This window comes from Hemiscyllium ocellatum, chromosome 16, assembly GCF_020745735.1.
Source record: "Hemiscyllium ocellatum isolate sHemOce1 chromosome 16, sHemOce1.pat.X.cur, whole genome shotgun sequence".
In the NCBI taxonomy this organism is placed as follows: Eukaryota; Metazoa; Chordata; class Chondrichthyes; order Orectolobiformes; family Hemiscylliidae; genus Hemiscyllium; species Hemiscyllium ocellatum.
Window position 1 is genome coordinate 10,539,519 of NC_083416.1, and position 27,843 is coordinate 10,567,361.

General features: G+C 44.1%; 1 protein-coding gene across 1 annotated transcript in view; it reads left to right on the top strand.

Annotated features, from left to right (window-relative positions):
- Positions 1-27,843, top strand: part of LOC132823535 (matrix metalloproteinase-21-like) — a 38,297-nt gene that overhangs the window by 4,516 nt on the left and 5,938 nt on the right. Inside the window, exons 2-6 of the mRNA XM_060837478.1 lie at positions 4,855-5,148; positions 5,188-5,530; positions 15,439-15,578; positions 18,491-18,632; positions 23,382-23,657. Coding sequence (XP_060693461.1) covers positions 4,855-5,148; positions 5,188-5,530; positions 15,439-15,578; positions 18,491-18,632; positions 23,382-23,657 — 1,195 coding nt within the window. The remainder of the gene's footprint in view (positions 1-4,854; positions 5,149-5,187; positions 5,531-15,438; positions 15,579-18,490; positions 18,633-23,381; positions 23,658-27,843) is intronic.

Sequence of the window (27,843 nt, forward strand, 5' to 3'; positions counted from 1 at the left end):
TCGGAGGTAATGTATTGACACAAATAGAGAACTGGTTGGCAGAGCAAGCAGAGAATTGGAATAAACTGGTCCTTTTCAGAGTGGCAGGCAGTGACAGGTGGGGTACTGCGGGGATTCAGTGCTGGGACCTCATCTGTTCACAAACATACATTAATGATTTGGACGAAGGAATTGAATGCCATCTCTCCAAATTTGTAGATGACACTAAGCAGGGTGGCAGTGTGTGCTGTGAGGAGGATGCTAAGAGGCTGCAGGGTGACTTGGACAGACTGGCTGAGTGGGCAAATACTTGGCAAATGCAATATAGTGTGGATAAATGTGAGGTTATCTACTTTGATCACAAAAACACAAACACAGATTATTATCTGAATGGTGGCAGTTTAGGAAAAGATGAGGTACAACGAGATTTAGGTGTCATGGTGGAACAGTCACAAATGCAGCAGGCAGCGAGGAAAGCTCATGGCATGCTGACCTTCATAGCAAGAGGATTTGAGTATCGAACTAAGGATTTTTTTTGCACTTATACAGAGATTTGATGAGGCCACACCTTGAGTATTGTGTGCAGTTTTGGTCCCCTAGTCTGAGGAAGCACCTTCTTGATATTGAGGGAGTCCAGCAAAGGTTCATCAGACTGATTCCTTGGATGGCAGGTCTGACATATAAGGAAAGACTGGATCAATAGGGGTTGTACTCAATGGTATTTAGACGAATTGAGAGGGGAATCTCATAGAAACATAAAAACCTGATGGGACTGGACAGGCTGGATGTGGGAAAAAGAATGTTCATGATGTTGGGGAAGTCCAGAACTAGGGGTCACAGACAAAGGATATGGGGTAAACCATTCAGGGCTGAGATGAGGAAGAATTTCTTCACTCAGGGAGTTGTGAACATGTGGAATGCTCTCCCACAGGAAGCTGTTGGAGCCAGTTCATTAGATAGATTTGAGAGGGAGCTGGACATGGCCCTCGCAGCTAAAGGGATCATGGGATATGGGAAGAGGGTGGGAAAAGGATATCGAGATTGCATGATCAGCCATGATCGTATTGAATGGTGGTGCAGGCTTGAAGGGCCAATTAACATTTAGTTTCTCTGCTTCTTTGTTTATGCACACACACCCAGGTCCCTCTACTCCTGCATGCCCTTTAATAATGTGCCCTTTGTCTTCCATGGTTCGTCCATGTTCTTTTTAGTAAAATGAATCGCTTCACATTTTTCCAGGCAGAGCTTCATTTCACATCTGTCCCGCTATTCCATCAACTCACCTCTAAGAAAATGAGGACTGCAGATCAGAGTTGAAGAGCGTGGTGCTGGAAAAGCACACAGGTCAGGCAGCATCCAAGGAGCAGGAGAATCAATGTTTCAGGCATAAGCCCTTCCCACACCACACTCTTCGACATTGACTCACCTATGTCTTTTCAGGGTTCTAACCTATCTTGTTTGCAATGCTTCACGTTTTGTGCCATTCACAAGTACCGAAAGTGTTCCCTGTACACTGAGGTCAAGGCCATGAATATCCATTTATAATTCTCCAGTCCCCTGCCACTGCACCCTGAGTCGAAGGAAGAATCATAAAGTTTCTCCACAATATCCACTCCCCCCAGTATTCTTGGATATATTTGACCTGCTCCCAGTGCCTATTGACCTAAGAACGTACATCCAAAAGGCATATTCCAAAAGGATCAAAGGCTATGGAGAGAAAGCAGGAATGGGATACTGACTTGGATGAGCAGCTATGGTCATATTGAATAGCAAAGTAAGCTTGAAGGCCTGAATCTCCTCCTGCACCTATTTGCTATGTTTCCACATTTGAATGAAATACCTCCTCTTCATCACTGTACTTGCTTCCAGCATCTGAACTCCCCCCTTGTTCTCTATAGTTTCTGTAGCATCTTCTTCTTTGGTGAAAGCAAATGTAAAGTATTCATTTAATAGAGCAGCACAGTGGCTCAGTGGCTAGCAGGGCTTCCTCATAGCACAAGGAACCCGTGTTTCATTCCATCCTGGGGACACCTTCTGGGTGGAGCTTGCACACTCTCCCAGTGCCTGCGTGGGCTTCCTCCAGGTACTCTGGTTTCCTCCCACTGTCCTATGATATGTAGGTTAAGTGAATTGGCCATGATAAATTGGTCAAGGATGAGCAGGCCAGGTGGATTAGCCATGAGAAATGCAGGGTTACAGGGATAGGGAAGGGGCTAGCTCTGGGTGGGATGATCTTTGTCAGGTTGTGTGGCTCAATGGGTCGAATGGCCTGCTTCTACACTGTAGAGGTTTTATGGCTCAGCTATACCACTTTCAAATCCCCTTTTCAGTTATTAGTCAGTCTTATCCTTCCTTTACCACTTGTTTACTATTTATATACCTATAAAGACTTTGGAAAAAGTCTTTCATGTAAGTTGCCATTCTGTTTTCATGTTCACTTTTAGCTTCCATCGTTTGTTTTCTTATTTCCACTCTGAACCTTTTTATATTCGTCTTGATTCCCACCTGGAATTTCTATCCGGTATCTGTAACAAACACACATTTTCTTCTGTTATTATCCAGGGTGCTCTGGATTTGTTCATGCTACCTTCCCTTTTGAGAGAATACACCTTGACTGTGCTTGAACGACCATTCTCTAAAGGCAGCTCAGTGTTCAGTTAGCATTTTTCCTCCCAATCTCTCACTCTTGCTTTTGTGGCCTGATCCATTCTTTCCCCGTTGGAGTTGGATTTTTCCCAATTTATTATTCTCCCTCTGGATTAGTGGTTGTTCTTTTAAGCAGGCAACCTCAATCTTGTCATGCAATGACCCCTTTGCCCAGAATATTCTCTCACTGAGATTTGATCAACTTGCCGTTCCCCCTCCCACCCCCCAACCTGCACTCCCCCGCCCCCATGCCTGCTTACTCATTGGACAGGAAACATTTGTTCTAGAAAATTATCCTCCCTGTCATTTACAATACTATTATCCCAGCTTATTATTAGACAATTAGTCTCCCATTATAAGCATAGTGTTGTTTTTGTAGATATGACAATGCTGCTCTTTTAACAAGGTTATTCATAGAATTCCTACATTGTAGAAACAGGTCATTTGGCCCAACAAATCCACACCGACCCTCCAAAGAGTAACCCGCCCAGACCCATTGCCCTAATCTATTGTTCTATATTTCCACTGGCTAATTCACCTAACCTACACATCCGTGAACATTATGGACAATGTAGCATGGCCAATTCACTTAACCTGCACATCTCTGGACAGTGGGAGGAAATCAGAGCCCCCAAAGGAATCCCATGCAGACACGGGGAGAATATGCAAACTCCACATATACCGTCACCCGAGGGTGGAATCAAACCCGGATCCTTGGTGCTGTGAGGCAACAGTGCTAGCCACTGAACCAACCTGCCTTCCTTTAGGCTATCCTTGGACTTTTTTTTTCTCAGAGAGGTCATAAAAGCAGTGATTCCGGAAGGTCTAGGTTTTGAAGGGTTTTAGGGCCAAGTTGATTATACCTAACAGATACTGCCTCAGGAAAAAGGCATTCAAATTTAAAAACAAAACACTTGTGCAGTGTAAGGGGAATGACCAGTTCTCCCAGCTCAGCTTTTCTCTGGTTTAGTTTGCTTTGGTCTTTAGCAGTCTGGCTATAGATGAAAGCTGCTGGACTCAAAGAAGCAGGTCCATGCTGATCTGTTTCTCTGTCTGACAGCTCTTCTGTAAGAACCTATGTTGGAGTTTTCCATTTTTTGCAAAAGGGTGGTTATGGGGATTGTTGCAAGTATTTGGAACAGCATCATTGAGTTGGGATAAAATGTTCAGTTTTCGGATAGGTTAAGATATTCTATATTCTGTTCACCTTTGTATTTTATTTGGTAATCTTGCAAATAAATTCTGTATTGTTTAAAACTAAGTTTTGGATGTAGATTTGTTCACTGAGCCGGAAGGGTCATTTTCAGACGTTTCGTCACCATACTAGGTAACATCTTGCATGAGCCTCTGGATGAAGGCTTCGTCTGAAGACTCACTGAAGATGTTACCTAGTATAGTGACAAATAGTCTGAAAATGAACCTTCCAGCTCAGCGAGCAAATCTACATCCAAAACATCAACCTAAGCTACAAATCTTCTCAAAACCTATTAAAACTAAGTGGTTGGGCCAGCTGCATCCCTCCTAGAATATCCACATTAGCAACCTGCTTAGAACAACTCGCAAAGTTAGGGTCTGGGCTACTTTCTTGAAAGGTTTTGAGGGTTTTCTGACCTTTCATAACAAGAGCATTTTCCACAGATTTTTTCCAGTACATTTTTCTCATGAATTGCAGGCTAGAGATAACATTAACAACAGAATTCTTGCTTCATTTACTTCTGATGTGTTCATAAGAAATTACAAAGAGTTGTGAACACAGCCCAGTCCATCACCCAAACCAGACTTCCATCCGTTGACTCCATCCAAAGTTCCCATTGCCTTAGGAAAGCAATCACTGTAATCAAAGACCCCTTCCACCTCGATTTCACTCTCTCACACTCTCAGCTGTTGGGCAGAAGATAGAAAAGTTTGAATACACGTACGAACTGATTCAAGAACAGCTTCTTCCCCGCTATTTTTAAACAGACTTCTCAAATGTTAATTCTGATCTGTCTCTCCTTCTGTACCTTCACAGAGGCTGTAACACTGTATTTGCACACTGTTCTGTTACCCTGATGCACTGTGTATGTCACATTCTACCTGTGTAACAAGCAAAACAAGACCTTTCACTGTATCTCGATACACAAGACAACAATAAATTAATCAATCATTATTCTTTGAGGCAATGTTTAAAATAAAATAAATCAAAAGCAAAATTAAGCATGATGCATTGTTAAAATATTCTCTCTGCAGGAATACTTAACAAGGTTTGGCTGGGGCGAGCCCATTGACTGGGAACATCAAGTTTCAGGGACGGGCACAGTTCCACAAGAGAAAAACCCCGCACCCCAAGATGCACCTCAGCTCATGACTGAAGGGCCCTCTGCAGAGTCTGACACAGAAGAGCTCGTGGACAAACTTTCTTACCTTCGCAATCTCAAGGAGTTCCAGAAAGCCAATGGCCTGAACCCCAGCGGAGTCCTGGACAATGCCACCCTCAATGTAATGAACATGCCTCGTTGTGGAGTGCCCGATAAGATGCTGCCGGTAAATAGTTCGCTCTCCAACACAACCTCCCGGAACAAGTCAGACAGCACTCTGCCTGAAAGCACGGGAATCAGCTCCAATAGCACCCGGCCAAAGTCTGTCCGGAAGAAACGTTTCCTTGCTGGTCTAATGGCTCATGCCAGGGCAAAGCGGGACAGTCAGGACATCCTGGGAGGAGCAGCTAGTAGCCTGGGCTTTTCAAAGAGAAAGCTGAAATGGCGCCTGATAGATGAGGCCTACACCATCCAAATGAGCATCGAGCAGCAGAAGAATATCCTGAGACTGGCCTTCCGCATGTGGAGTGAGGTGACCCCACTGGAGTTCGAGGAGGACTTGGTTTCTCTTCCGGCTGACATCGACATTAAACTGGGCTTCGGAACAGGTAAACATTAGGTGTGCGAGCTTATGAGTAATTACTTGTGTTCTCAGGTGAATCTCTGATTAGAGCCATCTCTTCCAAGCTAGGGAATGGCACAGGAACTGCAAGTGATGTCGGAATTCCTGGGTTAAGGAAAAGCAGAGAGTGGGGAATACAAACCTCCCCTCTTTGTATGACAGGGAGCATGTGATTGAACATGGGAGTATGCTGGGCCCACAAGGCTTTTAAAACCTGCTGACCCTTATCACCAAAACTTACTTGAGAGCTATGCCTACTTGGATACAGCAGTGAGTGTTAATGGTATTTGCATCCTAGCATGAGTTTCCATCTGATAGAAAAAAATGGAAGGCTCTGGAAATAGGAGAAGATCCTACACCAAACAGCTTAGCCCAATGGTAATGCCCTATAAATGGAACCACTGGTCAGAAGTGACAACATAAGTACACTGAGGGCAATTTTAGTCTTTTAAAAAATGGTTAACGCAATTAAAAAAATCTGAACCCTGACCCTGCTCACTTAAATTTGATATTGCAGCAGGAAAGGATCTGCCTGTATAGTGTGTGAGTGTGTGTGTGTGTGTGTGTTTGTGGTATGTGTGTGTGTGTGAGAGTGTGTCTGTGAGAGTTTGTGGTGTGTGTGAGAGAGTGAGTGTGTGTGTCTGTGTGTCTGTGTGAGAGAGTTTGTGGTGTGTATGCGTGTGAGAGAGAGAGTGAGAGTGTGTGTGTGTGTCTGTGAGAGTTTGTGGTGTGTGTGAGAGAGTTAGTGGTGTGTGTGTGAGAGAGAGAGAGTGAGTGTGTGCGTGCGTGTGTGTCTGAATGTGAGAGTTTGTGGTGTGTGTGAGAGAGTGAGAGTGTGTGTGTGCGTGTGTCTGTATGTGAGAGTTTGTGGTGTATGTGAGAGAGTGTGTGTGTGTGCATGTGTGTGTGTGTGTGTGTAAGAGTGTTTGTGGTATGTGTGTGTGTGAGAGAGAGAGTGAGAGTGTGTGTGTGTCTGTATGTGAGAGTTTGTGGTGTGTGTGAGACAGAGTTTGTGGTGTGTGTGTGTGAGAGAGAGTGAGTGTGTGTGTGTGTCTGTATGTGAGAGTTTGTGGTGTGTGTGTGAGAGAGAGAGAGTGAGTGTGTGTGTGCGTGTGTGTGTGTCTGTATGTGAGAGTTTGTAGTGTGTGTGAGAGAGTGAGAGTGTGTGTGTCTGTGTGTCTGTGTGTGAGAGTTTGTGGTGTGTGTGAGAGAGTTAGTGGTGTGTGTGCATGTGAGAGAGAGAGAGTGTGAGAGTGTGTGTGTCTGCATGTGAGAGTTTGTGGTGTGTGTGTGAGAGAGAGAGAGAGAGAGAGAGTGAGTACGTGCGTGTGTGTCTGTACGTGAGAGTTTGTGGTGTATGTGAGAGAGTGTGTGTGTGCGTGTGCATGTGTGTGTTAGTGTGTGTGTGTGCGTGCGCGTGTGTGTGTGTTAGTGTGTGTTAGTGTGTGTGTGTGTGTTGCAAATGTGTTGCTGGTCAAAGCACAGCAGGTTAGGCAGCATCTCCGCTGTGCTTTGACCAGCAACACATTTGCAGCTGTGATCTCCAGCATCTGCAGACCTCATTTTTTACTGTGTGTGTGTGTTAGTGTGTGCGTGTGTGTGTACGCGTGTGTGTGTGTGTTAGTGTGTGTGTGTGTGCGTGTGTGTGTGTTAGTGTGTGTGTTAGTGTGTGTGTGTGTGTGTGTGTGTGTGTGTGTGTGTGAAGCATCCTTTTCCCCGTCGCAGCAAAAGACCTGAACTAAAGCATCAGTTGTGAGCATATCCCTTGCCTGCCAATCTGGAGCATGTGGACAAATGTAAAATTAGTACCTGCTGCTTTTCAACTCATTTAGACTGGGACCTTTACTGGCAAGGGAAAAAATGTCACCTCAGTTTGGGCTGAATTCCAGTCCAAGGTGTAAACCCAAGGTCTAATCCATTTCCCCAATCGAATCTGGCACAAGACGAGTACTTGTTCCCTAGCACTCTGCCAAAATATCATGGCGGAATGAAAGTGTGTTGGGTTAGAGTCAAATAAACCTATAAATAGCCTTTGAAACAGCCCTTAAATGCTGCACAGCAATAATTGCCCTTTGATAATAGTCTTGCGTCTAACGATTGTCTATTGGACATCAGATATCACACTTTGTTTCAAACTTAATGAGAAAGGCTGGGCCTTTCCATTTTGTTTTCCTCTGGCCTGCTGCCTAAGATTTACAAACCAAGTACTGTCTTGTAAACTGATCACAGCAACCAGTTACAAGACCCATAGGTCTTAAAGTGACAGCCCAGATTACCAGTACAACATCACAAGCATGGTCCACATGTAACGTCAGAGACAGTGGAAACTTTGCACCTTATACATTGGCAAACTTCAGGATGTCTCATATCTTAAAAGATGGCAACTGTCATGGAAGTCACATTTCTAATGCAAGAATGCATATATCTTTAAATGGAATTTGAATATATTTATCCCTCGGTAATTGTCATATCGTAAATAACATCTCAGTAAAGGTTGCCTCTTTAAAAAGGAGCTTTTGAAAAATATCACCATACTGATTGTGAAACCAGAAAGGAACTTCTAATGAATAGGAGTGTGCTGATTGCAATTTATTCTCAATCCAAACTTGCATTTGTGTAATCAAAGTACTAGCTGTGGATTGGGAAATCGATTAGACATTGCGTTTACATTGAGTTGGAATGCTTTGTGGACGTTGGAGACCAGCATTTTCTGTTTCTGTTGCATTTATATAAGATCCCAGAGCATGTCAAAATGCTGTATACAGCCTAACAAGGTAGTTTTGGAAGGCAGTCATTGTCAGAATGTAGGAAGCCTGGATGCCAATTTGTACGAAGCAAGCTCCCACAGACAGCAGAAGGACATCTGACCAGATAACCCGCTGTCGGCGGACGAATCATTTTGGCCAATAGTTCCAAGCCAACTCATTTGCTCCTCATCATGTCAGGGGATAACATATATTCACTTGAGAGATCTCAGTTGAACTTTTCATCTGGAAAGACTGCACTGCCAAAGCACGCAGAGTGCTCCGTCAGTATTGCACTATAGTCTTGGCCCGGATTTAAAGAGCTACCACTTGTTGCAGGTGTACAAAACAGTCACACCGAGTGCAAGCTGCCACCTTTCATTTGTGCTAATGAACCTCATTAAAAGCTTGTTTTACAGACTGAACAACTCGAGGTGCTGAGCACGGATGAAAGGGAAGAAAAAAAGTGGGAAAGAAAGAAGAAATATGAGAGATAATTACCTGCCGCCACTTTTTAGAATAGGTTGACTCCACCTCACTCTCCTTTTGAGTTCTCAGAGCAGTTTATAATGCATTACTGATAGTCCAGGACAGTTTGTTTGTAAGATAATATTATTGAAGTATATAGGCCAGGTTAACTCCTTCCCTGCTGCACTGTTATTGGGATTGCCTTCTGCCAATCCTTTAAAGCTATGTCTGCACCTACGGTCAGAAAGAAAATGACCAATTCATCAGTCTGGAGTGAGGTATTAATTCAAAGACCCAAGTAATGTTTTAGTGATGTGGGTTCAAATCCCACCATGACAAAGGGTGGGTTTTGAGTTCAATAAAATCTGGACTGTTGTGATCAGAAAACCATTGTCGATTGTGGGGAAAACCCATGTCATTCCATAATGCCCTTTAGGGGACGAAGTCTACTATCCTCACCTGGTCTGGCCTTCATGTGACTCCAGACCCACAACAATGTCATTGACTCTTGATGGCCCTCTGGAAAATTAGGGGTGGGCATCAATTTATCCATTCAGGAAAGCTGGCACAGCTGGTCGGCTAAAGGACTGCCAAATTTGAGAAGACCTCCAGTCAGAAAAGACACAGTATAATATAAGGCCTGGCCTCCAGAGCAGAAGTTATTGTCTTTGAAGAACGGTACGCTCACCACCTCCTCTGCATGATGAGCCAAACTGATCTACAATGTGCTGTTTACGATCCAAAACCTAGTTCCCTTACACTTCAAAATCACATAACAACATACAACAGGGAAGCTTGGAACAAAGAGAAAGATTGGCATCGAAGGAGCAGGAGGGGCATATTCCGGGCACACTGTCTTGATCGTCACAGCAGGATTCTCGATGCTGTACGATGTCGTGAAGAGGGCCTGGGGTTTGACCACACAGTTGGTTCATGCCTTCGCAAGTCGTGAATGTAGTTCTCATGGGGTGTCATTCACTATTGCCCTTTTGAAAGGCCTCACATCATTTGGAAGTGAAGCTCCTCCCTCACAGATTGAGACATTCACCCCTCCCTCCACCCCAGGTAAAGAGACAGCCATTTTCAGCTCCACTGCCTGCCCCTAACATGGAAGGAGCCAGCAATTGTACTTCACTCAGTGAGTCTCAGGCTCAGATTCCCAAATGCATGCATTCCCTTCTTGGTCATCCCCTGACCAGCCCCATCGGCTTTGCGCCTCCCTGTGTTCCCATCTAAACCACTTATACATAACTCTTCATTTCTCCACTTTAGACATCGGCCGTAGATGTTATGAGCCAGTTGTAGTAGCCCACTACTCCTCCCCCCACCCACTTTGATATTTAGTGGGTAAAGCCCCAGGACTGACTGAGTCCCACCCAGTTGACTGATTTGGAGAGACAGCCCCAACTGATAACCAAACAGGTTCCTCACTGATTGGGTGCCAAACTCCCTGACTGATGTCCTGCGACTTCCCTAGACTGATTTCACAGGACTGTGGCCCACTTCCCAGATTGTAGAGGTGCAGACACCTGATCCTGACCCTACCCGTAGCCCAAGACTAACATCAGGGACTCTCCTCGACTTACTGTGCTGGGAACCTCTGACTTAAAGGTGCTCCTAAGATCTTACTGAGGACTAGACTTTGAGACATGGTCATTTGCATGAAGCGCATGCAGTGTATCTGGCATTAATACAGCTGGCATATGGTGCACATTTCAGATTGAGTAGCTCAGTGATGTACAGCAACAGTAGCACAGAGGTTAGCACTGTTGCCTCACAGCATCAGGGATCTGGGTTTGCCTGTGCGGGTTTCCTCTGGAAAATTGGCCCAAATTGATAAATCTACTGACTTTAACCAGTGGGACACCATCATTTCAATCATCATGCAAGTTTCTACTCATGTACTCCTTCATATTTCCATTGATTTTGTCTTTCTGTTATTCATATACAATCCAGATTCTAAACTTCTAGTTTTTCTTAGTCAATGATATTTTGATTTGGAGGTTTTGGACAGGGATGGACAAAGTTAAAAATCACAGAACGCCAGTTTATAATCCAGCAGGTGTATTTGGAAGCACTAGCTTTCAGAGCACTGCTTCTTCATCTTCATCAACCACCTGATGAAGGAGCAATGCTCTGAAAGCTAGTGCTTCCAAATACACCTGCTGGATTATAAACTGGTGTTCTGTGATTTTTAACTATGATATTTCATAGCCTTTGAGATAGGAATATTTACTGTAGAAATCCAAACCAAAATAGTTAGCTGTGTTTATCATATTTTGAACATTTTAAAAGGGTGACAGATGCTGTTAAAGCATCAATGTAGTAGTTAAACATGAGTTGGGGAGGTCACAGACAATGCAATAATGACAAAAACTAACTCTTTTACGAGAGAACCATAGAGTCATACAGCTCAGAAAACTGACCCTTCGGTCCAACCCAACAATGCCAACCAAGTTTCTCAAACTAAACGTGTCCCATTTGCTTGCACTTGGCCTATATCCCTCTAAGCATTTTCTATTCACATCCCTGTTCAAATTTTTCTTAAATGTTGTAACTGTGCCTGCACCTATCACTTCCTCTGGCGGTTCATTCCACATACAAATCACCCTCAGTGTGAAACTGTTGCCCCTCAGGTCCCTTTTTGAATCCTTCTCCTCTCATTTTAAAATTATTCCCTCTAGTTTTGAACTCTCCACCTTGGGGTAAACACCTTTGCTATTTACCTTATCTATGCCCCTCATGATTTTATAAACCTCTTATAAGGTCACCCCTCAATCTCCTACCCTCCATAAGAGAAGTCCCAGCTTTTCCAGCCTGTCCTCTCTCAAATCTTCCAATCCTGGTAACGTTCTTGTAAATCTTTTTATGCATCCTCTCCAATTCACAGGTCAACAGAACTGTACACAGTATTCCAAAAGTTGGCTCACCAATGTCCTGGATAACCACAACATGACATCCCAACTCCTAGACTCAATGGTCTGAGCAATAAAGGCAACCATTCCTGAACGTCTTCTTTACCATTCTGTCTGCTTGTGATGCAACTTTCAATACCTTTACCTGAACCTCGTGGTCTTTCTGTACCATAACACATGCCCTACCATTTGCTGTGTAGGTCCTGCCTGTGGTTATCTTAACAAAATGCAATACCTTGCATTTATCTCAATCAAACTCCTGACCGGCGGTGTTCCTCAGGGATCAGTGCTAGGTCCACTGCTGCTTGTCATTTATATAAATGATTTGGATGAGAATATAGGAAGCCTGGGGGGGATTAGTAAGTTTGCGGATATTTCCAGAATTGGTGCTATAGTGAACATGAGGAAGTTTTTATCGAAGATTAGGAAGGGATTTTGATCAGTTGGGTCAATGGCCCAAGGAGTGAATGAATGATTCTCTAAAAAATAACAAGCGAAATGGTCAATACTTTGACTCTACAGTCTATTGACTTGTCCACACCTCATCCTTTTTGAGCATTAATGGCTACATGAAGCCGCCAAAGTAGTGAGCAGCAGGACTTAGACATGTCCAACTGAAAGTACAACATCCATCAGGATTGGAAGGGAAATAAGAATCATCCTTTATAGATGTTTGAAGCAGCTCTATGCATCTGCAAAGGAAAGGTTTACGTCTGCTTGAGGTGCACTCCCCACAATTAGTTATGGCCTGATACAGCAAGTAACTGTATGGGCTTTAGACTCAGGGGAACCAGCCCTCATGAATGCCTGATAACCAAAACAATGAGTGAGTGACCTGTCTGTGAAGTCAGGTGAAGAAGGAGTGCTGCTCCTGACCTACCTTAAAGTTCAAAATGGCCAGCAATCTCCCCTGACCATCACTGCTGCTCAAGACCCCGCCCCTGATCTAACATGAATTGATACACCCAGCAACAATCCCCCCATCAACAAATCTCTCCATCCATATATTTGATCTCAACCCCCCAACTGGCCCCAGTCCTCACCCTGAATCTCAAATCAATCTCTTCACAATCCTCTTGGCACCCCGCTCATCGCTACTCCCTTCCCCTGATTGTTCTCACTGGAGTCACCGTGACTCATTCCCCCAGACTGCCTCTCCCATCCTGCACAAGGCCCAGAAGTCTGTTCCTGCCACTAATCCTAACCTACTGACTAGACAGCCGCCTGTTATTACACAAGACTTCATGATGGGCTCCATTATGTCTAGTGACATTCTGAGCTCACTGTTCAGTTCCAAAGACTCTAGTGTCTGCATCCCACTCCCACAACCTGCACACACAAATTTCCAGGTCCTGTTTTGTCCAACTATTAATCAGCAGATATTCTGCCTCAACAATTTTGTGTTCTTAAAAAAATGCATGATGTTAATATTTTGTTTTAATCGGCAACTGAGGTTATTTTTACTTGATGGACTTGCCAGCTCTTCTGATGGTTTTCTGCCATAGCTCCAGCCTAAATTTGGTCTGGTCTAAGCCTTAGACCGCAGTTTTAACAAAGCTGGCAAAAAGATGAGTCTCTGTTTCTCCTTTAAATGAACATCCACATCAACAGACAAAGGATATGGAGTATAATCTCTATGTTAGATGTTCTGGCATCCTCAGACTAAAGATGTTCTGTAACATTTGGAGGCTGGGCTTTGTCCGTTGCTCCCGATGCGATCTCCTCTACATTGGGGAGACTGGACACCTTCTCACAGAGTGCTTTAGAGAACATCTCCAGGACATCTGCACCAATCAACCCCACCACCCCATGGATGAACATTTCAACACCCACTCCCACTCTGCTGAGGACATGCATGTCCTGGGTCTCCTCCACCACCACTCCCTCACCACCCGACACCTGGAAGAAGAACGCCTCATCTTCTGCCTCGGGACCCTTCAACCTCAGGGCATCAATGTGGACTTCATCAGTTTCCTCATTGCCCCTTCTCCCACCTTATTCCAGTTCCAGCCTTCCAGCTCAGCACCGTCCTCGTGACCTGTCCTACATGCCAATCTTCTTTCCCACCTATCCGGTCCACCCTCCTCTCTGACCTATCACCTTTACCCCCATCTCCATCCACCTATTGCACTCACAGCTCCCTTCTCCCCAGCTCCACCCTCCTCCCATTTATCTCTCCACCACCAACGCTCCCAGCGTCATTCCTGATGAAGGGCTTTTGCCCGAAATGTCGATTTTCCTGCTCCTCGGATGCTGCCTAACCTGCTGTGCTTTTCCAGCACAACTCTAATCTTGACTAATGTTGATCACACCTGCTTTTCATGAACTAAGCCATTATATCCAGGATGGGCTTGTTATGAAGAGGATATATGAATAAATGAACAGATGGATGGGATAGATACAAGAGATGGATGGATGGATGGATGGATGAATGGAAAAAAGAAAGGAATATGAGGAAGTTATTCAGTAAAGTTAGGTGGTAATTTCTCAGCATCGTTTGTCCTCAGATTGATGTTCCCAAGAGTCCCAGCAGCTCAGAAACTATCACCTTCCAGGTAGTTTCCAATAAAATCTCAATATTACTTCTTGCACTCCTCATTAATTTATCAAACTGGATTTTCAATTATTTCTGTTCTCTCCCCCATCATGTGCCATTGATAGCTGGAAGTCCTTTCCTCCATTTTCATAGCAACTGAGAAGTGAGAGAAATACATCTCAAGAGTGGTCAGAAGACCATATCACTTCTCGATTTACGATTTGTATTCAGGAGCTTAACACAATGTGTTTCCATGCACTTGCAATTCTGAATGAAGAGAGGGGCGGACGGTGGCACAGTGGTTAGCACTGCTGCCTCACAGCGCCAGAGACCCAGGTTCAATTTCCGACTCAGGCGACTGACTGTGTGGAGTTTGCACATTCTCCCCGAGTCTGCGTGGGTTTCCTCCCGGTGCTCCGGTTTCCTCCCACAGTCCAAAGGTGTGCGGGTCAGGTGAATTGGCCATGCTAAATTGGCCATAGTGTTGGGTAAATGTGGGGGATGGGTGGGTTGTGGGTCTGTGTGGACTTGTTGGGCCGAAGGGCCTGTTTCCACACTGTAAGTAATCTAATCTAATCTAAAAATAAAGTATCAGATCCTAATGAGACAGCTCAGAAACTACCAGATGACTGGACAACATTAAACAGATTTTCTTGCCCCTGGGTACAACTAGAATTCCTTGTTCTTAGCCATGATCTTGTTTCTGCACACTAATCAAGCAAAGAACAAAATCATTTTCTGTACTGGCCTCACTGTTTGCTTTGAATCATAGAATCCCTACAGTGTGGAAACAGGCCATTTGGCCCAACAAGTTTACACCAACCCTCTGAAGAGCAACCCACCCAGACACACTTCCCTATTACTCTACATTTTCCCTGGCTAATGCACCTAACCAACACATCCCTGAACACTATGGGCAATTTAGCACAGCCAATTCACCCAACCTACACATCTTTGGACTGTGGGAGGAAACTGGAGCAAACCCACAAAGACACAGGGAGAATGTGCAAACTCCACACAGCCAGTCGCCCAAGACTGGAATCAAACCCGGGCCCCTGCCGCTGTGAGGCAGCAGTGCTAACCACTGAGCCACCGTGCTGCCTTTGACTTACAACACTTCCAGTTGGGGATCTCCTCAGTGAGCGCGTGTGTGTGTGAATACTTACCACATGCACTTAAGGCTTCCCAAAATAGAAACCATATCTTAGAGAGATTTATGTTTGTGTTCCAGGGCAACATCTCGGCTGTTCTCAGGACTTTGATGGGACTGGACAGATCTTCGCCCATGCTTGGTACTTGGCTGATATCCATTTTGACGATGCTGAACACTTTGTTGTCACCAACAACGGTCAGGGCATTAGTCTCCTTCCGGTATTTCATTGTCTTTTATCCTTTTTCCCCATCTTTTCCTCTTTTCCTTTCGTTATAAATTATCGTAGGAGTAAAATGTCTTAGCATCACAGGGCAGTACTTTTGGCTAAAGGTTGTAAAAATATGGTGTGGGTGATGTAAGATGCTTTTGTGTGAAAGCTCATATTTTGCATTCAGATTCGATCCATATTTACTCATCTTTGTAATTTCAATGCAGTCCCAATTTTTCATAGAATCCCCACAGAGTAGAAACAGGCCCTTCAGCCCAACATGTCCACACCGACCCTCTGAAGAGTAACCCACCCAGACCTATTTCCCTACTCTATTACTCACAGGTTAGGTGAATTGGCCATGCTCAATTGCCCATAGTGTCCAGGGATGGGTTAGTTAGGGGTAAATGTAGAGTAATGGGTTTGGGTGGGATGCTTTTTGGACAGTCAGTGTGGACTTGTTGTACCAAAGGGCCTATTTCCACACTGGAGAGATTCCAATATTTCCCCATGTTTCCGTGTCTCCAATACTCAAAGATAAGCAGCCTCCTTGTAGAGCATGAACAGGCATTTTAAGTGATGATCAGCCTCTCTAGGCAGCTATTGTAGTGCAGGTTTCAAGTCCTTACCCAAATGGTGTCATCTGCTAAATTGCAGCTAAATTGAGTACCAGTTGAAACCCCTATCTTGGCCATCTCAGAGACTATTAGGTGCTGGCATTGTTGGGAATCCAGGGTAGGTCTACAACATTGATCTGGAGGATGAAGAACTTGTCATGTGAGAAGTGGTGGAGGGCTGTACACGATGGAGTTTTGAAGGGTCAAGCAGATCTCCTTGAAACTGGCAGGCCTGGTTACAGTGGGTGTGGAGAGGATGTTTCTGTGAGTAGGACAGACCAGGATCCGAGGGCACAGCCTCAGGGTGAAGGGATGACTCTTTAGAACTGAGATGATGGGGCATTTCTTCAGCCAGAGGGTGGTGAATCTGTGAAATCCGTTGCCACAGAGAGCTGTGGAGGCCAAGTCTTTGAATGTATTTACGGCAGAGATGAATAGGTTCTTGTTTGGGAAGGGGATCGAGGATACAAGGAGAAGGCAAGAGAGTAGGGTTATGAAGCATATCAGGGTAGAGAGTGTATTGCAGGAAAAGCACAGCCAGTCAGGCAACATCCGAGGAGCAGGAGAATCGACATTTCGAGCCAGAGCCCTTCATCAGCATTCCTGGTGAAAAGCTCTGGCCCGAAGTGTCAATTCTCCAGCTCCTTGGATGCTGCCTGACCGGCTGTAATTTTCCAGCGCCACACTCTTGACTCTGATCACCAGCATCTGCTGTCCTCACTTTCTCCTTGTGAAGCATATCAGCCATGATTACAAACAGCGGACCAGACTCAGTGGCCCGAATGGCCTAATTTACTTCCTATATCTTATAGAGTTATTATCAACAGAGAGCACTTCCAAAAATCAGCCCCAGCCAAGTCCAGAATGGCATAGCACAGAAGGAGGTCATCTCAGTCCTAAATTAGGCAAAAGTAAAGACTGCAGATGCTGGAAACCAGAGTTTAGATCAGAGTGGTGCTGGAAAAGCACAGCAGGTCAGGCAGCATCCGAAGAGCAGGAAAATCGATATTTCGGGCAAAAGCCTTTCATCAGGAAGAGAGGCAGAAAGTCTCCAGAGTGGAGAAATAAATGGGGAGGCTGGGGAGAATGTAGCAAAGAGTACAATAGGTGAAATGGGGTGGGGATGGAGGTGATAGAGCATCCCCATTCCCATTCACCTATTGTACTCTTTGCTATATTCCCCCCAGCCACCCACATGCCTCCCCCCACACCCCACCCAACCCCCCAACCCCGTTTATCTCTCCACCCTGGAGACTTCCTGCCTCTATTCCTGATGAAGGGTTTTTGCCCAAAACGTTGATTTTCCTGCTCCTCGGGTGCTCAGTCCTAGATTGTCTACCCTGCATCCTGTGACTGTGACCTCTGATTCTAGACTCCCCCAACCAGGGAAAACATCCTTCCAGTGTCGAGTCTGTTCAGCCTCTTTGAATTTTATCAGATTCCCCTCTCATCATTCTGAACTCTAGTTAATACAGGCTCAGCCAAACAGATCCCATGTCATAAGACAATCCCACCATCCCCGGAGTCAGCCTAGTGAACCTCTTCTGCATTTGCTCTGTTGTATATCCTTTCTTAGGGAGAGTGACCAAAACTGTACACAAAACCTCCGGGTGTGGTCTCCCCAAGGTCTGCAGAAAGACAGTCCTATTTCTGAACTCAAAACCTCCTGCAATAAACGACAGTTTACAGAGATGTCGTTGGGTTTGAGAAGGAGAGAAAAAGAGGGAGAATACGATTGCCACTAGGATGCTCAATCACTCCCAAATGTGTCTGCCATAAAGTGCACACATCGACGTGAGGCAGGAACAGGATGGACCTGGGTACTATATCCCCCCCAAAGTTAAGTTGGCGAACTGATTAGATTCCGTTCCGACAAGCAGGGAAGAAAATGAGAAACCATTAAAATAAATCAGTACAGCAGAGACAACACAATCTTTGAAGAAGTAATGTAATATCTGGAGTCAGGTAGCAACTTAATGGTGCACCTGGACCTCTCAATTATCTGTAATTGATGTAATTGTTCACACCAACACAATAATCCCTGCTTGCCCAGGATTAGAAAGGGAAATCCCATTGTTCTTGAAAATAATTTCAGTATGGATTAAGAGCAAATTAGTTTAATTAAAATGTTACAATCAAACAGCCACCATTAGAACAATGCAGCAGTTCATGAAAGGAATAATGTGCCTTCATTCTTTTTATAATCTCAATGAATTTCCACAAAAGGTAACCTAAACTCATAGTCATCATGAAAATGATCTGCTTGTTGTACCTTGGCTTTACATACTCCTTTCTCCTCTTTCAGGTTGCTGTCCATGAAATTGGCCATGCCCTCGGTCTGTCCCATCTCCTTCGAAAAGGCTCCATCATGCACCCCAATTACAACACCCAGAGTGAAAACTTCGAATTGGACTGGTTAGACAGAAAGGCCATGCAACGTTTATATGGTAAGAATGGACACTGGAAACATCCATCCTGATCTGATGTCAGGTGACTATTCCAGTTAACAAAGGGGAGAAATGAAGAAGCTACACTGTTTTGTGAAGCAGCCTACATTTTATTTAATAATAACAAAATTAAAAAGAAACGGGACTCAATAAAACAAAAGAAGTGAATCGGGTATCTGTTCAATTGCAAACTTGACAGGGTTCACGGTTGTCTTTTATATAATTTTGTTGGAGTTATCTGGTTCTGGCTCATATGTGATTCCAGTCCCAAAGCCAATGTGCATGACTTTTAATCTGCCCTCGGCGCTTCAAGAATGAAGCCAAACAGCACCTTCATGGTATATTTGTACTGTATTACAATATTACTTCATACTTGTGATGATGCTATCACTTTAACAAGGTTATTTTGCCCTCGGGTTTTTTTTTAAAAGAGAGGTCGTAAAGGCAGAGGTGCTGATGAATCTTAGGAAGAGCCGAGTTTAATAATGGCCAGTTCTCCCATTTCAGGTTTTTTCTAGTTTGGTTTAGCTGTGGCAGTCACAAGATGCTGGAGTCCAGGAAGGTTGTGGGCTTCAGCAAATGATGCCTGACTGACTTTCTCTCTGAAAGCTTATCGGATGTTTTTCCCTCCTGTCTGAGAGAATCTGTGTTGCAATTTCCCTTTTGGCCAAGAGGTGTGTTTATGGGATGTTACTGGATTGCAACAGTTCCTTAGTCAAGTTCCATTCTTGGGTCAGTTAAGTTTTCCAATAGTTAAGTTATTCTAAATTCCTTTTTCTGTTGTTTATGTTCCAACTTTAAATAAACTGTTTTGCTTAAAGCAAAGTAGTTTGGTCAGCTGCATCAAACTTGGAATATCCACTTCATATCTGCCTTGAAAATAAAAAAAAGTTAGGGTCTAAGCTACCTTCCTAAAATATTCTGAGGGGGGTCTGGCCCAGTCCATAACATACTAGATAGAATAATTATACCAAGGAAATACCTAGGTATCACCACCGTAAACTTTTCATACCACTCCTTTGTGAAGGTAAGGGCCCACGCACGCTCACTGTGCAACTGCAGATCTAGTAAAATCCCAGAGAAACTGCTTCACTAAAACAAGGGTATGAATGCATTTCTGAAGGTATTATTTTGCTGGTCAGTACATTTAGTGAGATTGTTAATTTTAACATTTGGAAAACCTGAACTCCGAAAGTGAATCATTGCGGTGATTTGTTTTCGAGAGCTGGGAGTTAGCCTTCATTGCCCACCCCTAGTTGTGCTTGAGAAGGTGATGATGAGTTACCGTTGCAGTTCTTCAGATGTATGTGTACAATGCTGTTAGGGACGGAATTCCAGAATATTAGCCCACAATGATTTGATTCCATTTCAGGACGGCGCATGACTTAGATAATAGACAATAGGTGCAGGAGTAGGCCATTTGGCCCTTTGAGCCAGCACCACCATCATTCATTATGATCATAGCTGATCATCCACAATCAGTATCCTGTTCCTGTCTATCCCCATAACCCTTGATTCCACTATCTTTTAAGAGCTCTATCCATCTTTCTTGAAAGTATCCAGAAACTTGGCTTCCACTGCCTTCTGGGGCAGAGCTTTCCACATATCCGCCACAATCTGGGTAAAGAAGTTTCTCCTCAACTCTGTTCTAAATGGCTTACCCCTTATTTTTAAACTGTGCCCTCTGGTTCTGGATTCACCCATCAGTGGAAACATGCTTCCTGCCTCCAAAGTGTCCAATCCTTTAATAACCTTATACGTTTCAATCAGATCCCCCCTCAATCTTCTAAACTCAATTATATGCAAGCCCAGTCACTCCAATCTTTTAACATATGATAGACTTGGAGGGGAACTTGCAGGTGTGATATTCCCACGTGTATGCTTACCTTGTCCTTCTGGTTTGGAAGGTGAGACTTGGTGAGTGCCGCAGTGCATTTGTAAACGGTAGACCCTGCCACTAAAATGCACTAGCGGTGAAATGAGTGAATGCTAAATGTTTAAAATACACCACCTCAGTAAACATATCAGGAGAAAGTGAGGACACCATTGCCCCCGCCTGCATCGACCTGTCACCTTCCAAGCTACCTCACCCCCAGCCCCACACCCCTCTCCTATTTATCTCTCAGCCCCCTTTCTCCACTCTCCCACATTCCTAATGAAGGCCTTATGCCCGAAACTTCGATTATACTGCTCCTCGGATGCTGCCTTACCTGCTGTGCTCTTCCAGTGCTAAACCTTTCAACTCAGTAAAAATACCAGTCAGGAAAAATATCTTCAGAAATATATTTGCAGTCTTGCCTTTACTGAGCAGTTCTCAACATACGTTTTGCAAGTTATGACATAAAACTTGAAGCTTCTTGGCTTGTGCTCATCAGAACCAGAATGCATGAAGCCAAACTGAGAAAGGGAAGACTAATTTACATATTGTGAAATGAGGCTGCTGATTGGTCGGGGCAGGGTTGTCATGGAGATACAGCAGGGTTGTCAATCCGAGAGCAGGCAAATAGACTTGGATGGGTCAGGGCATTGCTTTGGGGAATATAGGGATGGATTTGGCAGCCCACATCATTCTTTTTCAACGGAAAACTCGCAATATATTGACAAACTCCTTTTGCCTACATAAGTGGCGTGAATATGTGCAGCATCCCGCACAGATTTGTCCAACTTTTTTGCATGGAGCGGGGTGGGTGAGGGGGGAGGTGGGCCCACATCACAGTTTTATTTTCCCACTTGGCAGCCACTGAGTAAATTTCATAAAGACATAGTTTGGTATAATTGTAAGCATGAATGAAAAAGTAACTTCCTCAGCAATACATTAATAATTTAAATAAATGGTTAACTAATTAGAATGACAATTGAAAAATATCCAGCAGCACAATAACTAATAACTCTGCTTATTTTGCCTTTTCAATTTAGAAGTGGCTCAGTGGTTAGCACTGCTGCCTCACAGCGCTAGGGACCTGGGCTCGATTCCATCCTTGGGTGATGGTCTGTGTGGAGTTTGTATGTTCTCCCCGTGTCTAAGTGGGTTTCCTCTAGGTGCTCTGATTCCCTCCCACAATCCAAAGATGTGTAGGTTAGGTAAATTGGCTAAGCTAGATTGCCCATAGTGTTTAGAGGTGTGTAGGTTAGGTACAAACGTTGGGTAGGGCAATGAGTCTGGGGGTGGGGGGGTTACACTTTGGAAGGCCAGTGTAGACTTGTTGGGCTGAAGGGCCTCTTTCCACACTGTAGAAATCCAATGATTCAGAGTCAGAGAGAGACAGGCCAGGTCACCAGACCTGATTGCTAGGGAAAGAGGTTGGTTAAGGGATGGACCAAAGTGTTGGGGTTTAAGTAACATTGTTGTTGTTGTTGAGATCACTCAATACTCTGAGAATTACCAGGAGATGCAGAAAATCCTTCACAAAATTAAGCTTATATTTGCAAAAAAAAACTGCAGCAGAAGGTATTTTCTCCTGTTTGCCTATCAGTCCTTTGCCTTTCTGCAGTTTATACAGTCCTAGTTCCCAGATTTATCTGATAGCATTAGCTTAACCAAACATACCAGCTTGCTTTGTTTGTCTAAACTAATCATCTCCTGCCACACTGGTCCATTACTTTACACTTAACCAATCACATTGCAGCACGACCATCTTTAGCATTAGCTCATCTATCAGTGATTTAACTCACCTATCACAGTGTGCTACCATTATTTGTTAGTGGAGCCCAGTAATATGATCCTATGCATGCATTACACCACTAAGTTAACTACATAACTGCCAAATTAACTTCCATATATTCCATAACACAAACCCTGTTTTCATCTCTGGAGGCAAGTACTCCAAGATTGAGCATAGGAAATGGAGGGTGGAAGCAGGTTACCTTTCATCCTGGGTTTTCCTACTCTCCCAGCTTACTCTGAGGACAGGTTTTTTTGGTGGTGGTAGAGGACAGAGTATGTGTCTCATGTTCAGACACACTCATTTACTCACTAACTCATGCCCACTCCATGTACACACTTGGCATCTTACTCCCTCCTTCCCACATGTACGTTCAGTCTACACCACTCCATCCCACACACACTCTTCCCCTCTCACTCCCACATACATCCTTCACTCTCTTCCAAACACTCTCCAGCTCACCAGCTCAATCCTTCCACTTTCTCCCTCATACTCTCCATCACCCTCAAGCCTTCTGCCCTCCACACAAACACATACCTACTCTTACTCTCACTCACTCACAGTCTCCCTTTAGGTCCCTCCCAACCTCTCTCTTACATACATACACATGCCCCCCCATCTCACTTCCTCCTTTCCCTACACAGACCTCTTCCTCTTCCTCTTCCTCTTTCCACAGATGTCCTCAAACTGGATGCAAATGAAGCAGACTGTGAGCCTAACTGATCATCTTAAATTTGTTTCTGCTGAACGAGCAAGCAATAACTTTGCAAGTGGTTAGCAATGACCTCACGTGAGACATGATTTTCAAAGACGTGCAGGTTAGGTGAATGGCCATGCTAAATTGCCCACAGTGTTCAGGGATGTGTAGGTTATGTGCATTAGTCAGGAGTAGATACAGGATAATAGGGTAATGGAATGGGTTTGGGTGGGATACTCTTAGGAGGGTCGCTGTGGACTCATTGGGCCGAAGGGCCTGTTTGTCCACTGTCCAGATTCTATATTATTCACAAAGGAAATGCCTGAAATGCTTCCAACAAGACACTGAAGTTAGTTACACATTGGTAACCTAGTCTTCCTTAACTCCCAGGTGTTTGTGAAGGTGCTTTCAGCACGGTCTTTGACTGGGTCTATCCACGTGAGAATCCCGACGGCACCTTAACTTACCACTTCAACACCTACTTCTTCAGGAAGAGTTGGTATTGGATGTACGAGAACAGGAGCAACAGAACACGCTACGGAGATCCAATTCCTATCTCTGCGGGCTGGCGCAATCTCCCTGATTCTAATATCGATGCCTTTGTTCATGTCTGGGCCTGGAGCAGTAACCTGGAGGAGAAGAGAGATGCCCAGTACTTCTTCAAAGGTAAGTACACCTGGCTGTCAGTTTATTGGAAACCTTCATTCAGGGAAATGAGCACAATACCCACTATCATCGTTGCTGTGTTGGTAAATACAACGCCAGATATGAGATTGAATCATTCTGAAAAGAAACATTCCATGTTTCAGTCTTCCAGCTGCGCTGATTGGCTGCCAGCCCACTAGAGTATCAAAGTCAAAATAATCTGCCTTGACCTCTCCAGCATCATCAAAGAACTTGCATTTATATGGTGCCTTTCATAATATGTAGATATAGCTATGTGCTTCACAACCCATGAATCACTATTTTGGGAAAACATGATTGTATTACAGGAAGACAGCAGATATTTGGGGATGCAGGGTTAATGTCACTGGACCGAGCCATTCAATAGGTCTGGACAAATGTTCTGGGGACAAGTTCTAAGTCTCAATATGGCAGATAGGAGTTAGATTCAGTTGATCAAAAGGAATGGGAATGATGGCTGGTCTCGCACATAGTCAACATGATAGCTTCTGTTAATTGCTGTAAAAGCCTATTTGGTGTGCCAATGTTCTTTAGTGACAGTACTCTGCCATCCTTAGCTAGACTGGCCTACAAGTGACTCCAGACCCACAGCAGTGTTGTTTGCTCTTACCTGCCCTCTATGATGACCCAGACAGCCATTCAGTTCAAGGACAGTTAGGGATGAGCAATATAAATGTTGACTGTGGCAATGACACGCACAAGCCATGAAAGGATAGAGATAAAGAAATGGCACACTGCAGGGTTCCACTAACAGTGCTGGGGAAATGGCCAAATAATCCATTCCAAGTGTTCATTGGGAGATAAAAAGTGCCAATGACATTTCAAAATACTCTTTTTCAACACATCACCCTGTTTCAGGGAAAAATATGTGGCTGTAAGAGCTGCTCCTTTTTTGAGGTATTTTAGGTGTTGGAGGTGATTTCCTTGAATTCCAGGAGCAGCAACTACTGTTTTACAGGCTGTTGAAAAGACATCTGGATGGGTATATAAATAGGAAGGGTTTAGAGGTATATGGGCCAAGTGCTGACAAATGGGACTAGATTAGGCTGGGATATCTGGCTGGCATGGACGAGTTGGACCGTAGGGTCTGTTTCTCTGCTGTACATCTCTATAACTCCATGACTGTATTAACATCCATCTGAGAGTGCAGTAATGGTGTTCAGCCATTCTGTGGGTTATTTAGGAGCTTGCATGGTCTATAATGTATGAAAGGGTAGCCAGTTTCCATCTCAGAGAGTAAAATAGACATAGTTCATTTCATTTCTGCTACCTTTTAAGTTATATGTATAGATATACATTACCATCTAACCTTGGGCGTCCCACACGATTCATACTTCACTTATGTACCAAGTCCTTCTGACTTCATCACTGTGCTTATTGAACAAAAGTAACCCTTCTAAACCCTTTATGATTCAGAGACAACATCTCCCCACAAAAATGTTTTAGTCCAAAACCATTATTTGTTATCCCTTTGTTAATATAATTACATTTACCACTACAGCATCTCTCCTTATGTTTTCGACTTTACAAATTCTGACAATCTGGAGATTTAATTATTCTGCCCATAATGTTCTCTTCCAGCTTGGAAGAACAAGCATTTGTTAGGTAGAAATTAATAAACTTGGGCTGTCTTCCCCCCAGTCTGATGTCTGAGGCTATCTACTTAACTAAAGAACTTTCAGTCATTTGTCATGGGATAATTCCTGCTATCATGAGCATATCTTTCTTTGCAGCAAGTTAAATCTTTAGATGTTGCTTATCCCTTTTATATGTTCGTAAAGTGTGGCGCTGGAAAAGCATGGCAGGTCAGGCAGCATCCGAGGAATAGGAGGGTCGACATTTCCGGCGTAAACCCTTCAGCCTGGTCCTTGGATGCTGCCTGACCTGCTGTGCTTTTCCAGCACCATGCTTTTCAACCCTGACCTCCAGCATCTGCAGTCCTCACTTTCTCCTTTTATAGTGGTGTCTTCCATAGAGCTGTATTCATCACAACTTTATTGTCAGTCTCCCTTTAAATTTGTGCTGATGTAGGTAGAACTTATTACTTCAATATAGTGATTAGTTTAGACTTTCTGGGCTTTGCTTTCACTGTTCGAATTATTGGTGAAATCAACCTGTCGCTTCCTCCATTGTGTTACTGGAAGATTCCTTCTTGCTTGATGTGATATCCTTTATGATTGTTGAGGATTCCTTTTGAAAGGAAGGAATTTTCACTGTAACCATTGACGTGTCACCTTATCAAATGCTTTCTGGAAATCTAAGCACATTACTACACATACCTGTTCTCCTTTAGCTACAGCATGTTACATCAAGGAGCTCCAAAGGATTGGTCAAACATGATTTCCTTTTCAAAAAGCCACAAGGAGTTTGGTTAAGCCACGTTTTGAATAGTGCATGCAATTCTGGTCTGCTTCCTACCGCAAGGATGTTGTGAAACTTGAAAGGGTTTGGAAAAGATTTACAAGGGCTTTGCCAGGGTTGGAGGGTTTGAGCTACTGGGAGAGGCTGAATGGGCTGAGGCTGTTTTCCCTGGAGCATCAGAAGCTGAGGGGTGATGTTATAGAGGGTTATAAAATCATGACAGGCAGGGATAGGATAAATAGACAAGGTCTCTTCCCTGGGGCAGGGGAGTCCAGAGCGAAAGGGCATATGTTTAGGGTGAGAGGGGAAAGATATAAAAGGGGCGTAAGGGGTAACATTTAATGCAGAGGGCAGTACATGTATGGAATGAGCTGCCAGAGGAAATGGTGGAGGCTGGGACATTTACAGCTTTTGAAAGATATCTGGATGGGTAACTAATAGGAAGGGTTTGGAGGGATATGGGCCCAAGTGCTGGCAAATGGGACTAGGTTAGGCCAGGATGTCTAGTCAGCATGGACATGTTGGACCGAAAGGTCTGTTTCCATGCTGTACATCTCTATGACTCTATAATGCTTTCTGATTACCTTGAACATTTCCATGTGCCCTGCTATAATTTCTTTATTAATACTTTCTAACACTTTCCTGATCACTTCTTTAAATTCCCCAGTGCCTATCACCTTTCAGTTTACCATGTCTCCAGTTCCATAGAAAAGAATAGAATCCATAGAATCCTTACAGTGGGGAAACAGGCCATTCAGCCCAACTAGTCCACACTGACCCTTTGAAGAGGATCCCACCCAGACCCATCCCCATCCCCATCCCCCTACCCTATCCTTGTAACCCTACGTATCCCTTCCATGGCTAATGCAGCTAACCTACACATCCCTGGACACTATAGATAATTTAGGATGGCCAATCCACCAAACCTGCACATCTTTGGATTGTGAGAGGAAACTGGAGTAACCAGAGGAAAACCCACGCAGACACGGGGAGGACGTGCAAACTCCACACAGACAATTGCCCAAGGATTGAATCAAACCCAGGGTTCCTGGAGCTGCGAGGCAGCAGGGCCAGCCACTGAGTCACTGTGCCGCCCTGTTCTCTGATTCTGAGTTGTGCAAGTTCCTCTCTTGATTGGTCAATTCCATTTTTTTAAGCAATGCCTCACAGTATGGTTTGACAGCAATGTGCATTTTTAAATTCTTGCCCTTTCAGTCTGAATTCTTGCACAGTTTAAATTCTCCTCTTCGTACTTGCATTCCTACTTTTCATTTGCACAATCTCCAACGTTTGTTCACTTATCAGCTGAACCTTTCTTTTATTCATTCAAGGGATATGGGGTCCTCTGGCTCGGCCATCATTTATTGCCCATCCCTCATTTCCCAGAGGGTAGTTAAGAGTCAACCACATTGCTGTGGGTTTGAAGTAACGTGTCGGCCGGATCAGGTAAGGAGGACAAACTTCCTTCCCTAAGGGCCGGGTGGATTTTCCAACACTTGACATTGGTTTTGTGGTCATCATTAGACTCTCAATTCTAGATTCTTTATTGAATTCAAATTCCACCTTCTGCCATGGCAGGATTTGAGCCCTGGTCCTGAGAACATTGGCTGAGTTTCTGAATTAATAGTCAAGAGATAATATCACTAAGCCATAGCCTTGCCTTGGACTCAGTACCACTTCTATTGACTGTAGCCTTATGATGCAGCCTTGAAGCTACAGATTTCCTCTATTCCATTGCATCCCTTATCAGATCTGAAATTATTTCTGTCTTTCTTTGAACTATTGAAATATTCATGAATGTATCAAT